This window comes from Ranitomeya variabilis, chromosome 4, assembly GCF_051348905.1.
Source record: "Ranitomeya variabilis isolate aRanVar5 chromosome 4, aRanVar5.hap1, whole genome shotgun sequence".
Lineage (NCBI taxonomy): Eukaryota > Metazoa > Chordata > Amphibia > Anura > Dendrobatidae > Ranitomeya > Ranitomeya variabilis.
The window spans coordinates 88,893,470-88,908,228 of NC_135235.1; the positions used below are offsets into that span (position 1 = coordinate 88,893,470).

The window sequence follows — 14,759 nt, forward strand, 5'->3', positions numbered from 1 at the left end:
AACTTAGCTGGGAGTTGTCTAGCAGCAGGAACAAGCACAGAAAGGCTTCTGATTACAATGTTGACCAGCATGGAAGTGACAGAGGAGCAAGGTTAAATAGCGACTCCCACATCCTGATGGAAACAGGTGAACAGAGGGGATGATGCACACCAGTTCAATTCCACCAGTGGCCACCGGGGGAGCCCAAAATCCAATTTCACAACAGTACCCCCCCCTCAAGGAGGGGGCACCGAACCCTCACCAGAACCACCAGGGCGATCAGGATGAGCCCTATGAAAGGCACGGACCAGATCGGAGGCATGAACATCAGAGGCAGTCACCCAAGAATTATCCTCCTGACCGTATCCCTTCCATTTGACCAGATACTGGAGTTTCCGTCTGGAAACACGGGAGTCCAAGATTTTTTCCACAACGTACTCCAACTCGCCCTCAACCAACACCGGAGCAGGAGGCTCAACGGAAGGCACAACCGGTACCTCATACCTGCGCAACAATGACCGATGAAAAACATTATGAATAGAAAAAGATGCAGGGAGGTCCAAACGGAAGGACACAGGGTTAAGAATCTCCAATATCTTGTACGGGCCGATGAACCGAGGCTTAAACTTAGGAGAAGAAACCCTCATAGGGACAAAACGAGAAGACAACCACACCAAGTCCCCAACACAAAGCCGAGGACCAACCCGACGCCGGCGGTTGGCAAAAAGCTGAGTCTTCTCCTGGGACAACTTCAAATTGTCCACTACCTGCCCCCAAATCTGATGCAACCTCTCCACCACAGCATCCACTCCAGGACAATCCGAAGATTCCACCTGACCAGAAGAAAATCGAGGATGAAACCCCGAATTACAGAAAAAAGGAGATACCAAGGTGGCAGAGCTGGCCCGATTATTGAGGGCAAACTCCGCTAAAGGCAAAAAAGCAACCCAATCATCCTGATCTGCAGACACAAAACACCTCAAATATGTCTCCAAGGTCTGATTCGTCCGCTCGGTCTGGCCATTTGTCTGAGGATCGAAAGCAGACGAGAAAGACAAATCTATGCCCATCCTAGCACAGAATGCTCGCCAAAATCTAGACACGAATTGGGTTCCTCTGTCAGAAACGATATTCTCCGGAATACCATGCAAACGGACCACATTTTGAAAAAACAGAGGAACCAACTCGGAAGAAGAAGGCAACTTAGGCAGGGGAACCAAATGGACCATCTTAGAGAAACGGTCACACACCACCCAGATGACAGACATCTTCTGAGAAACAGGAAGATCCGAAATAAAATCCATCGAGATGTGCGTCCAGGGCCTCTTTGGGATAGGCAAGGGCAACAACAATCCACTAGCCCGAGAACAACAAGGCTTGGCCCGAGCACAAACGTCACAAGACTGCACAAAGCCTCGCACATCTCGAGACAGGGAAGGCCACCAGAAGGACCTTGCCACCAAATCCCTGGTACCAAAGATTCCAGGATGACCTGTCAACGCAGAAGAATGAACCTCAGAAATGACTTTACTGGTCCAATCATCAGGAACAAACAGTCTACCAGGTGGGCAACGATCAGGTCTATCCGCCTGAAACTCCTGCAAGGCCCGCCGCAGGTCTGGAGAAATGGCAGACAATATCACTCCATCCTTAAGGATACCTGTAGGTTCAGAGTTACCAGGGGAGTCAGGCTCAAAACTCCTAGAAAGGGCATCCGCCTTAACATTCTTAGAACCCGGCAGGTAGGACACCACAAAATTAAACCGAGAGAAAAACAACGACCAGCGCGCCTGTCTAGGATTCAGGCGTCTGGCGGACTCAAGATAAATTAGATTTTTGTGGTCAGTCAATACCACCACCTGATGTCTAGCCCCCTCAAGCCAATGACGCCACTCCTCAAAAGCCCACTTCATGGCCAAAAGCTCCCGATTCCCAACATCATAATTCCGCTCGGCGGGCGAAAATTTACGCGAGAAAAAGGCACAAGGTCTCATCACGGAACAATCGGAACTTCTCTGCGACAAAACTGCCCCAGCTCCGATTTCAGAAGCGTCGACCTCAACCTGAAAAGGAAGAGCAACATCAGGCTGACGCAACACAGGGGCGGAAGAAAAGCGGCGCTTAAGCTCCCGAAAGGCCTCCACAGCAGCAGGGGACCAATCAGCAACATCAGCACCCTTCTTAGTCAAATCAGTCAATGGTTTAACAACATCAGAAAAACCAGCAATAAATCGACGATAAAAGTTAGCAAAGCCCAAAAATTTCTGAAGACTCTTAAGAGAAGAGGGTTGCGTCCAATCACAAATAGCCTGAACCTTGACAGGATCCATCTCGATGGAAGAGGGGGAAAAAATATATCCCAAAAAGGAAATCTTTTGAACCCCAAAAACGCACTTAGAACCCTTCACACACAAGGAATTAGACCGCAAAACCTGAAAAACCCTCCTGACCTGCTGGACATGAGAGTCCCAGTCATCCGAAAAAATCAAAATATCATCCAGATACACAATCATAAATTTATCCAAATAATCACGGAAAATGTCATGCATAAAGGACTGAAAGACTGAAGGGGCATTTGAAAGACCAAAAGGCATCACCAAATACTCAAAGTGGCCCTCGGGCGTATTAAATGCGGTCTTCCACTCATCCCCCTGCTTAATTCGCACCAAAATATACGCCCCACGGAGATCTATCTTAGAGAACCACTTGGCCCCCTTTATGCGAGCAAACAAATCAGTCAGCAGTGGCAACGGATATTGATATTTAACCGTGATTTTATTCAAAAGCCGATAATCAATACACGGTCTCAAAGAGCCATCTTTCTTAGCCACAAAGAAAAAACCGGCTCCTAAGGGAGATGACGAAGGACGAATATGTCCCTTTTCCAAGGACTCCTCTATATATTCTCGCATAGCAGCATGTTCAGGCACAGACAGATTAAATAAACGACCCTTAGGGTATTTACTACCCGGAATCAAATCTATGGCACAATCGCACTCCCGGTGCGGAGGTAATGAACCAAGCTTAGGTTCTTCAAAAACGTCACGATATTCAGTCAAGAATTCAGGAATCTCAGAGGGAATAGATGATGAAATGGAAACCACAGGTACGTCCCCATGCGTCCCCTTACATCCCCAGCTTAACACAGACATAGCTTTCCAGTCAAGGACTGGGTTATGAGATTGCAGCCATGGCAATCCAAGCACCAACACATCATGTAGGTTATACAGCACAAGAAAGCGAATAATCTCCTGATGATCCGGATTAATCCGCATAGTTACTTGTGTCCAGTATTGTGGTTTATTACTAGCCAATGGGGTGGAGTCAATCCCCTTCAGGGGTATAGGAGTTTCAAGAGGCTCCAAATCATACCCACAGCGTTTGGCAAAGGACCAATCCATAAGACTCAAAGCGGCGCCAGAGTCGACATAGGCATCCGCGGTAATAGATGATAAAGAACAAATCAGGGTCACAGATAGAATAAACTTAGACTGTAAAGTGCCAATTGAAACAGACTTATCAAGCTTCTTAGTACGCTTAGAGCATGCTGATATAACATGAGTTGAATCACCGCAATAGAAGCACAACCCATTTTTTCGTCTTAAATTCTGCCGTTCACTTCTGGACAGAATTCTATCACATTGCATATTCTCTGGCGTCTTCTCAGTAGACACCGCCAAATGGTGCACAGGTTTGCGCTCCCGCAGACGCTTATCGATCTGGATAGCCATTGTCATGGACTCATTCAGACCCGCAGGCACAGGGAACCCCACCATAACATCCTTAATGGCATCAGAGAGACCCTCTCTGAAATTCGCCGCCAGGGCGCACTCATTCCACTGAGTAAGCACAGCCCATTTACGGAATTTCTGGCAGTATATTTCAGCTTCGTCTTGCCCCTGAGATAGGGACATCAAGGCCTTTTCCGCCTGAAGCTCTAACTGAGGTTCCTCATAAAGCAACCCCAAGGCCAGAAAAAACGCATCCACATTGAGCAACGCAGGATCCCCTGGAGCCAATGCAAAAGCCCAATCCTGAGGGTCGCCCCGGAGCAAGGAAATCACAATCCTGACCTGCTGAGCAGGATCTCCAGCAGAGCGAGATTTCAGGGACAAAAACAACTTGCAATTATTTTTGAAATTTTGAAAGCAAGATCTATTCCCCGAGAAAAATTCAGGCAAAGGAATTCTAGGTTCAGATATAGGAACATGAACAACAAAATCTTGTAAATTTTGAACTTTCGTGGTGAGATTATTCAAACCTGCAGCTAAACTCTGAATATCCATTTTAAACAGGTGAACACAGAGCCATTCCAGGATTAGAAAGAGAGAGAGAGAGAGAAAGGCTGCAATATAGGCAGACTTGCAAGAGATTCAATTACAAGCACACTCAGAACTGAAGAGAAGGGAAAAAAAAAAAAAAAAAAAAATCTTCAGCAGACTTCTCTTATCTCTCCTTTCTCTGTCAATTAATTTAACCCTTTTTGGGCCGGTCAAACTGTTATGGTTCTCAATGGCAAGAGAACATAGCCCAGCAAACATGAGTACTAGCTCTTGGAAGGATGGAAACTAAACTGACCATGAACTAAACCTGCCGCACAACTAACAGTAGCCGGGTAGCGTTGCCTACGTTTTTATCCCTAGACGCCCAGCGCCGGCCGGAGGACTAACTAATCCTGGCAGAGGAAAATATAGTCCTGGCTCACCTCTAGAGAAATTTCCCCGATAGGCAGACAGAGGCCCCCACATATATTGGCGGTGATTTTAGATGAAATGACAAACGTAGTATGAAAATAGGTTTAGCAAAATTGAGGTCCGCTTACTAGATAGCAGGAAGACAGAAAGGGCACTTTCATGGTCAGCTGAAAACCCTATCAAAATACCATCCTGAAATTACTTTAAGACTCTAGTATTAACTCATAACATCAGAGTGGCAATTTCAGATCACAAGAGCTTTCCAGACACAGAAACGAAACTACAGCTGTGAACTGGAACAAAATGCAAAAACAAATGAGGACTAAAGTCCAACTTAGCTGGGAGTTGTCTAGCAGCAGGAACAAGCACAGAAAGGCTTCTGATTACAATGTTGACCGGCATGGAAGTGACAGAGGAGCAAGGTTAAATAGCGACTCCCACATCCTGATGGAAACAGGTGAACAGAGGGGATGATGCACACCAGTTCAATTCCACCAGTGGCCACCGGGGGAGCCCAAAATCCAATTTCACAACAAGCCACCTTTTGCTTTGATGACTGCTTTGCACACTCTTGGCATTCTCTTGATGAGCTTCAAGAGGTAGTCACCGGGAATGGTCTTCCAACAATCTTGAAGGAGTTCCCAGAGATGCTTACACTTGTTGGCCCTTTTGCCTTCACTCTGCGGTCCATCTCACCCCAAACCATCTTGATTGGGTTCAGGTCTGGTGGCTGTGGAGGCCAGGTCATCTGGCGTAGCACCCCATCACTCTACTTCTTGGTCAAATATCCCTTACACAGCCTGGAGGTGTGTTTGGGGTCATTGTCCTGTTGAAAAATAAATGATGGTCCAACTAAACGCAAACCGGATGGAATAGCATGCCGCTGCGAAATGCTGTGGTAGCCATGCTGGTTCAGTGTGCCTTCAATTTTGAATAAATCCCCAACAGTGTCACCAGCAAAGCACCCCCACACCATCACACCACCTCCTCCATGCTTCACGGTGGGAACCAGGCATGTAGAGTCCATCCGTTCACCTTTTCTGCGTCACACAAAGACACGGTGGTTGGAACCAAAGATCTCAAATTTGGACTCATCAGACCAAAGCACAGATTTCCACTGGTCTAATGTCCATTCCTTGTGTTCTTTATCCCAAACAAGTCTCTTCTGCTTGTTGCCTGCCCTTAGCAGTGGTTTCCTAGCAGCTATTTTACCATGAAGGCCTGCTGCACAAAGTCTCCTCTTAACAGTTGTTGTAGAGATGTGTCTGCTGCTAGAACTCTGTGTGGCATTGACCTGGTCTCTAATCTGAGCTGCTGCTAACCTGTGATTTTTGAGGCTGGTGAAATGGATAAATTTATTGTCAGAAGCAGAGGTGACTCTTGGTATTCCTTTCCTGGGGCGGTCCTCATGTGAGCCAGTTTCTTTGTAGCACTTGATGGTTTTTGCAACTGCACTTGGGTACACTTTCAAAGTTTTCCCAATTTTTCGGACTGACTGACCTTCTTTTCTTAAAGTAATGATGGCCACTAGTTTTTCTTTACTTAGCTGCTTTTTTCTTGCCGTAATAGAAATTCTAACAGTCTATTCAGTAGGACTATCAGCTGTGTATCCACCCGACTTCTGCACAACACAACTGATGGTCCCAACCCCATTTATAAGGCAAGAAATACCACTTATTAAACCTGACAGGGCACACCTGTGAAGTGAAAATCATTCCCGGTGACTACCTCTTGAAGCTCATCAAGAGAATGCCAAGAGTGTGCAAAGCAGTCATCAAAGCAAAAGGTGGCTACTTTGAAGAACCTAGAATATAAGACATATTTTCAGTTGTTTCACACTTTTTTGTTAAGTATATAATTCCACATGTGTTAATTCATAGTTTTGATGCCTTCAGTGTGAATGTACAATTTTCATAGTCATGAAAATACAGAAAAATCTTTAAATGAGAAGGTGTGTCCAAACTTTTGGTCTGTACTGTATGTAGATGCACTTAATCATTTCTTAGTGAAAAAGCCTCACTGTCTATCATTTATAAGGGATGCTGCCTGCTAATTATTATTATTATTATTATTATTATTTATAGTTATAGCCCCATTTATTCCATGGCGCTTTACATGTGAGGAGGGGTATACATGATAAAAACAAGTACAATAATCTTAAACAATACAAGTCATAACTGGTGCAGGAGGAGAGAGGACCCTGCCCGCGAAGGCTCACTCCCTGACAGAAGTTATGTCGCTTATCCATGTTATGTAAATAAAAGCTTATAACCTGACGTTAAATTCATCCATTGGTTGTATAAATTATTCTTTTGAAAGCTGAAACCCTCCGAAATTTGATTTAGGTTAAGAAGATAAATTGGCATCAATGCAGAAATATTGATCAGTTAATGTTCAGATTTTGGAAAGAAAAAACCTGATGTGTGAAAGTAGCTTTAGTTTTTTTTTGTTATTATTCATTTTTGATATTTCTTCATCTATGATTGCATAGTTGTACTCTCATGTACTATAGAACCCCTTTTATGTATGGAATTCAATTAATTTTATGACAGATTTCCTTGCTGTTTCCTTGTTTCAGTCTTCCAATTGTATCATGTTTACTTGATTATGTCAGATTAACATTAACACAGATTACTGTTATGATTTGATTCTTTTTGATTCCACTGTTTATCAGATTTTATATTTGTTGGAAGTATCGTTCTTATTTGCTGGCTGTTTATAGGTATTTTCAGTAGTACTAACAGGTTACCCCTTTACATCGGGGGGCAGACAACCCTAGATTCTATCATCTGAGAGAATGAGAACGAATATGCAAATGACATTCAAACTGTGATCAGAGTTTGATCAAAGTGTCAGCTTAGTGTGAACTGAGTCTCTCAGGTGAGGAGAAAAAAATGTCTCCATCTTCTCCATTCTGTCAGTGTGCAGAAATCGGGACTGCACTCAGATGTCATCCGAATGCAGTCTGATGTTTTCCACAGACGCATTGAATTGCATTTCCAAGTGCGATTTGAATATCGGATCAAACTTGGACATGCAGAGATTTTTTCCTTGAACAGTCTCGGATAGTCGGACAGCTATTTACACATTAGATAGATGTTGAACAAATGATTGTTCAGTTGACAGCAATCTCTTCAGACTTTCCGAGTGCTCCTATGTTCTCTATTAGAGAGCTGCTGTCATAATCTTATGGCTTATCTCCCGGAGATCAAAAGGATCGGCCATTGGAGATCCAACGTGCCAGATCCTTCTCTCTCCCAGCATCATGTGTACGATACATCTGCCCTATGGGGAACTTCAGGTATATGGACATCTTGCATGTGAAGAGGAAGTGGCCTTTCCTGACTGCACTTCCTGAAACAAAGAACTAACGCTTACAAGAAATTTGCTACTCCATGTGATACTTTTCATGCCGGAATAAGCGCTTTTGTTCTCACCTGCATAGTTTTTTTATTAGATTAGCAGCATTTTTGGTAATCTTCTTTGGAAATTCAATCATGTCGATCCCTCTCAATATGATGTTATAAGTCTTCATAGGGTCTGGACCTGAGAATGGGGGGCTGGGGTGAAGAAAAAGAATTGATACAATTAATGCAAATGGGAATCTCATTACTTTTATTTCTATGAACATGCAAATTATGTTTCTTGCTAATGGAAATTGTATCTCTCTGTTCATGGGAATGAAATCTATCTAAGCATATTATTTATACAGTTCAAGAGGAATATTGCATGTTTTACATAATGAAGGCACGATGATTAGAGTTTTTATAGGTCGAATTATATTAATCTTGTTCTGTAAAACCAGAAAAGGGTGGGGAATTACTGACCCCCAAAGCTTTGCAAATTATATTTAGACATCTCTAATTCTTCTGTGTGCAGAATATGGACTCCACTAGAGGAGTATATGGATCTAAGCATTAAATACTATACTACCAACTAAGCAACTAACATTTAAAATACCAAAGGTAGAGAGGTATATATGGAAGGGTATGGATGTACAAGCTAAATGGGAATAGGACAATGAGGAAAGCATACACCCAAAAACAGCATGCAACAACAATCTCCAACTCAGCACATCAACTCCAAGGAGATAGGAGGTAAAACTTTCACTGGCGAGGAAGAGAAGGTCTGGCCAGATTTTATAGAGAGAGGAAATGACCAGGTCAGGAACAGCTGCGAGATGGAACTGCAAGTTTCTAATCAGCCTAGAAAGGGTCGTTATCCTCTTTAGCACCAAAGGAGATTAAATCCATTTCATATGAAACACAAACACACAGGCTAAATGGACGATTTGTCATTCACAATACGTAGTGATTTTGTAAACCCACATCTCTCAGGAGGACATGACCAAATCATGACACCCCGTCCAATGCAGTTCCGTCTCTTCTATGAATTATAGCACTGGGTGGCACATTGACGTCACTGCATTACACCATTTGAAGTCCCCTGCGTGCACCATTTCCAACAGGGCACTGACCAAAAGTGGCCTGCATTGTAATGGAGTTCCTGCTATAGCGGGAAGCTGATAGCAGCTCCTCGGCGCTTGTGCCGGTGATGCAACTCACAGCATTTCTATTCCCCTGTGTGCCTGCACCCTGACCTTCACTGTGCTGAATGCTTAAGGCAGGAGGACAATTCTGGGCAGCCACAGGCATTCAGCAATGTCACTTTTTTCCCCATAGTGCGCCTCCTTCATTGAGGCAAGAGGTAGAATCCTAGGTGGGTGCCTACCCTGCCTAACCCTTGTTTCAGCTCTGATGCTAGACACCCTTTGTGTGCCCAAGATTGCCACCTCTGCAGCCTTGATTGACGTGGATGCTGCCCCTATGTTATTCATCATAATCCATTATTCCCACAAAAGTCTTGTTTCCATTTGCACTGAAGTTGAACAGGTTATCTGGTTGACATACTGTAGAAGGTTAGTCATGTCAATTAGGATGAAGTGCAATTATTTGCACAGAGGAGGCACCGAGCACATTATGAAAACACTCATTGGATCCCTCCATCAATTAGCATACAGTGTGTGTGTGACAATTACAAAAATGCGAAACAACACCGTGAGCACAGCTACGAAGTGGTGCTATAGTTAGGCTCCCACGCCATATACTTAATCAACATAAAACTTAGCACTCAACTTAGGATGCTGGAACAGAAGAATTTATTTTTTTATTTCGTATACTCAAAACATTTCGGTTCAACATGAACCTTCTTCAGTTACGTATAGTCTCAGCTAGTGGTGGACTCCACGTCTGGCGGCATGCACGCCTACACCTCACTCTCCTAAAGCACTTCTCTCTGCATACCTCGGCTGTGGTCCCCCAGCATAGAATTTGTGTGGCCCACTGACTTCCGGACCCATTCATCACATGTATTCCGTATGCATAACTGAAGAAGGTTCATGTTGAACCGAAACGTTTTGAGTATACTGCAAAATAAATTCTTCTGTTCCAGCATCCTAAGGGTACTGTCACACAGTGCAATTTTGATCGCTACGACGGTACGATTCGTGACGTTCTAGCGATATCGTTACGATATCGCAGTGTCTGACACGCAGCAGCGATCAGGGACCCTGCTGAGAATCGTACGTCGTAGCAGATCGTTTGAAACTTTCTTTCGTCGCTGGATCTCCCGCTGTCATCGCTGGATCGTTGTGTGTGACAGCGATCCAGCGATGCGTTCACTTGTAACCAGGGTAAACATTGGGTTACTAAGCGCAGGGCCGCGCTTAGTAACCCGATGTTTACCGTGGTTACCAGCGTAAAAGTAGAAAAAAACAAACCGTACATACTCACCATCTGATGTCCGTCAGGTCCCTTGCCGTCTGCCTCCCGCTCTGACTGTCTGCCGGCCGGAAAGTGAGAGCAGATCACAGCGGTGACGTCACCGCTGCACTCTGCTCTCACTGTACGGCGGCTCAGTCAGAGCAGGAAGCAGACGGCAAGGGACCTGACGGACATCAGATGGTGAGTATGTACGGTTTGTTTTTTTCTACTTTTACGCTGGTAACCACAGTAAACATCGGGTTACTAAGCGCGGCCCTGCGCTTAGTAACCCGATGTTTACCCTGGTTACCAGCGAACCTCGGCATCGTTGGTCGCTGGAGAGCGGTCTGTGTGACAGCTCCCCAGCGACCGCACAACGACCCAGCGACCACACAACGACTAACCAACGATCACGGCCAGGTCGTATCGCAGGTCGTGATCGTTGGTAAATCGTATAGTGAGACGGTACCTTAAGTTGAGTGCTAAATTTTATGTTGATTGACAATTACAAAAAGGCATTTTCTTATGGTGCTGGGAAGCTTAGCTCATGTTAAGGACTTGCAAGAGTTATATCCACACAGTCTGTTAGTCCTGAACATATCTTGTTTCCTCCTGTAGGAGAATTGAACAGGCTATGTAGTTGACATAGAAGATGTCATCAACTTCAATCGAGGAAGGAAAAGCGCAATTGTGGGCACAGAGGAGTTGCCGAGTCCAGTTCAGAGATGGCCACTTCACCACTTGGCAAGTTTTGCATACAGTATATAAATGATATATTCTATGTATAGAATGTGGGGAAGCTGAGCTTATATGAAGGACTTGCAGAAGTCCTATTAAAGATGTGTAAAAGGTGGAGGACACAAATTATATAGAAAACCTGGTGATGGGTTCCCTTTAAAGTTGAATTCTGCATTCTGTTAAAGATTTAAATGTTTTGTTCCACAAACAATACTTATCTATCCACATGAGTACTTCAACTCCTGGAACACCACTGATCCTGATAATGGAGGTCCCAAAGTCCTTTATTAATGGATCGGCAGTGCACATGCGTGACCTCTGTTCTATACACTTTTTTGTGTCCATAGTAGTGATTATGCATATGTATGACCACTACTCCCCTATATAGCGAATGGAGCAATGGTCATGCATTCTCATTACTGCTCCATTCACAAGAGACAGCTGTTCTCCTGATTTGTGAGGTTTGCAGTGGGTAAACACCCATCGATTATACATTTGGATTGATAATAAATAATGCTGGTAGGATAACCCTTTATGATTACTTTCACTGAATTCAAAGTATTTTCAAGGCATATTAGGATCAATCCATGCGCACATTGTAATATCCCATTCACAAACATAAGAACATTTTCTTGATAAAGAAAGAAATCTGGTGTGAGGAGCTGGCCACATACTAAGGACTATAGGACAAATGGACATAGAGCGGAGTCCACAGCTATAAGGAATGCAGACTGTTTCCAGGACAGAGCTCCGGTTGCATCGATGTTGTTGTATTTATTAGATATTTGCTTGCTGTGTTTTATTAGTAATTTGATTGCTCGTCAGTTCGTCCTCAGGAATCAATGTTTCTATTCAGTGACAGCAAGCAGAGGAAGGTGTGCGGGTTGGATCTTATGTAAACCTAAGACCAGACAGGAGATTGCTAAAGGTACATATAACGCACTCATCCTATCAATCCCCTCTGTATTTCAAGGTCTCAAGCCATTGCACTCCCAGCCATAGGCCCATTGTGTGGATGGGGATAGTAGAACCAGGGGAGCCGTCACCACAGGGGGTCTCACATGGAATCCCGGGTGATGGGCTTATGGAATATGCTTTATTCTTTGAGCTAAAGGTAAATATTTAAGGGGGAGGGAGAAAAAGATGCCACGTGGTTAGTCAGGCAGTTGGAAGAGTGATGTCGAAGGGATAGTAGCGAGGAAAACGTCCTGGAGCACATGGATGGATGTCCAATGGAGTTTTGGAGATTGGTTGTCAACTGGATTGGACATTGGATTACTGTTGAGGGATCTGTCATCTGGATTTCAGGAACTTTCTTAACTGGAACTGTTATGGCTAGACACATCGGCTTTGTTTGTGTTACCTGTCATTTGAAGGAGCCTACAGACTATATTGTTGAGAGATCCGAAATCTGTGGGCCAACCAAAAGTTGGGAGACAGTGTGTATCACTACCCTACCCAGGGAGTGGATCTTATGGACTGGGGATATTATATTTTGGCCATCTACTTTGTTTGATTTGTTGTAACATTACAACCTACAACCTCAGATCTTCACATCCGGATCCTCTTACTCGGGGTCACATTGAAAGCTGAGCACCATAATTTCTTGCTGCCCTTCTATACTATATTAAGGTTTTGACCATGGCTCTGTTAGGGCCTTATTAAATAAGCATTAACTTACATTGACCATTGCCAAGTCTAGTTGATGCCAAAGCTATAATCAAAGTGACAAGAACATAAATCTTCCACGATTTGCTTTTACTATTTTTATCGTGGCGATTCCCATACCTGCCAGTCAAGAGTTCATACATTAAGATTCCCAGTGACCAGTAGTCTGCTGAAATGTCATGACCTTTGTTCAAGATGATCTCTGGAGCTACATATTCAGGGGTTCCACAAAAGGTCCATGTTTTCTTACCAAAACCTATTTTCTTTGCAAAGCCAAAGTCAACCTGCGAAAGAAGAAGAATGTCATCAAAGCCAAGCCTTGGCAGCATGTTTGCCTCTAGACAAAAGCTAAGCCATCTGCAAATTATATTTCTTCACAGCCCATGACATAAGATCCAAGGCAGAAAATCATGAGCAGAATAGAATAAATCTGCCAGTGTTCATTCCGCATTAACTTGGAATCTTGCACAGTGACACGTAGAGTCCATATCCAAAAGCAAACTTAGTTTTAATCAGTTTAGGGGACTCAGCAATATATACAGATGTGTTGTTCCTAACCCTTCATCTTGGGCCAGCTTAGGTTAAATGATCTGAGATGACCACTTTGAAAAATAGAAAAATAATTTAATAATTATATTTATATTATAATGTGATACTCTGCTGGGAGATGTTTTTGTTATGTGTGTCTGTAGGGGGCCACGCAGTGGTTATGATCTGAATTACAGCATGACAAGACTTTTTCTAGTATATTGCCCTAATGAATTGAATTTGTATTGGAATCCTGAACTGAATTTTTAGTAAAGTTAAATGGGCTATCTGCTATATTTTTGAAGCTAATAATGGGAAGCTATCCTGGCAAAAAAAAAATTAACAAAAAAAGAAGGCATGTTTTCATCGGAATCAACTCTTCGCTCTGATACTGCCAATCAATTGGGCTCTGCTATAAGTAATGATTCCTTAACCTGGTATATGTGCAAAGTATAAGAGCACGTTCACACTGTGGTCATTTCACATACAATACCCAAGAAGAAATCAAAATGAGCAAATATCCTAAAGTAAGTAAATAAGTAAATAGTAACAGTACATGGAAATAACAGGGTAGTTATCACTATTTTGATCAAAGTAGTATAAAAGCCATCCCACCGCAACTAGGTGTACACAGTCGGGACGGTCTTGTCTCAAGAATTAAATTCATTAAGCTTAAATAAATGTATTAAAACTTAATAAATAGGTAATTTACATTTACTATTACTATTTACTATCATAAAACGATAACTGGCTCATAAGATTTTCAAATTAAATCCTGTGAAATATTAACAATATCATAAATGTTCCACTTACAAGCTTTGCGTAACCTCGATGGTCCAGAATAAGGTTCTCTGGTTTGAGATCCCTATAAATAATCCCTTTGGAATGCAAGTAAGCAAAGGCCTCAACTACACAAGCCGTATAAAACCTTGTTGTAGAATCTTCAAATGAACCTCTGGAAGAAATAGCATGCGGTCAGACATTTCATCTACATATACAGTATATATTTAATAGAAATCACAGTCACAATGTCCAAAAGACTCACATTCAACGAAATTGCTGTTGAATGACCTTAGTACAGCGGATCTGACTGCCTAAGGTGTCAACACAATTCAGTACAATGTTCAAATACTTATGTAATGAGAAATTAATTATGCAATGGGTACGGATACGGTGAACAGTGTTTCTAACATCGGCCAGCATGCTATGGAAATAATAATGCTAATGATTGTATCACAGGAATAACCATTAGGGCCCCGAAACGCATTGGTAAAAATGGATATTTTGGCAGTAGTCAGTTGCCCCAAAAACATTCAAGAGAACACTGGACAATATTGGATTTTTTGGGGCCAAATATGCAAATCATTGGACAAGAAAAATCAAATGCATC

General features: G+C 43.1%; 1 protein-coding gene across 5 annotated transcripts in view; it reads right to left on the minus strand.

Annotated features, from left to right (window-relative positions):
- PRKG1 (protein kinase cGMP-dependent 1) overlaps positions 1 to 14,759 on the minus strand; it is a 1,588,699-nt gene that overhangs the window by 17,394 nt on the left and 1,556,546 nt on the right. For all 5 annotated transcript variants that reach the window (XM_077258875.1, XM_077258877.1, XM_077258873.1 and 2 more), the window contains 3 exons: positions 14,183 to 14,324; positions 12,962 to 13,125; positions 8,111 to 8,233 (listed from right to left, as the gene is read on the minus strand). In XM_077258875.1, the coding sequence (XP_077114990.1) occupies positions 8,111 to 8,233; positions 12,962 to 13,125; positions 14,183 to 14,324 (429 nt within the window). The remainder of the gene's footprint in view (positions 1 to 8,110; positions 8,234 to 12,961; positions 13,126 to 14,182; positions 14,325 to 14,759) is intronic.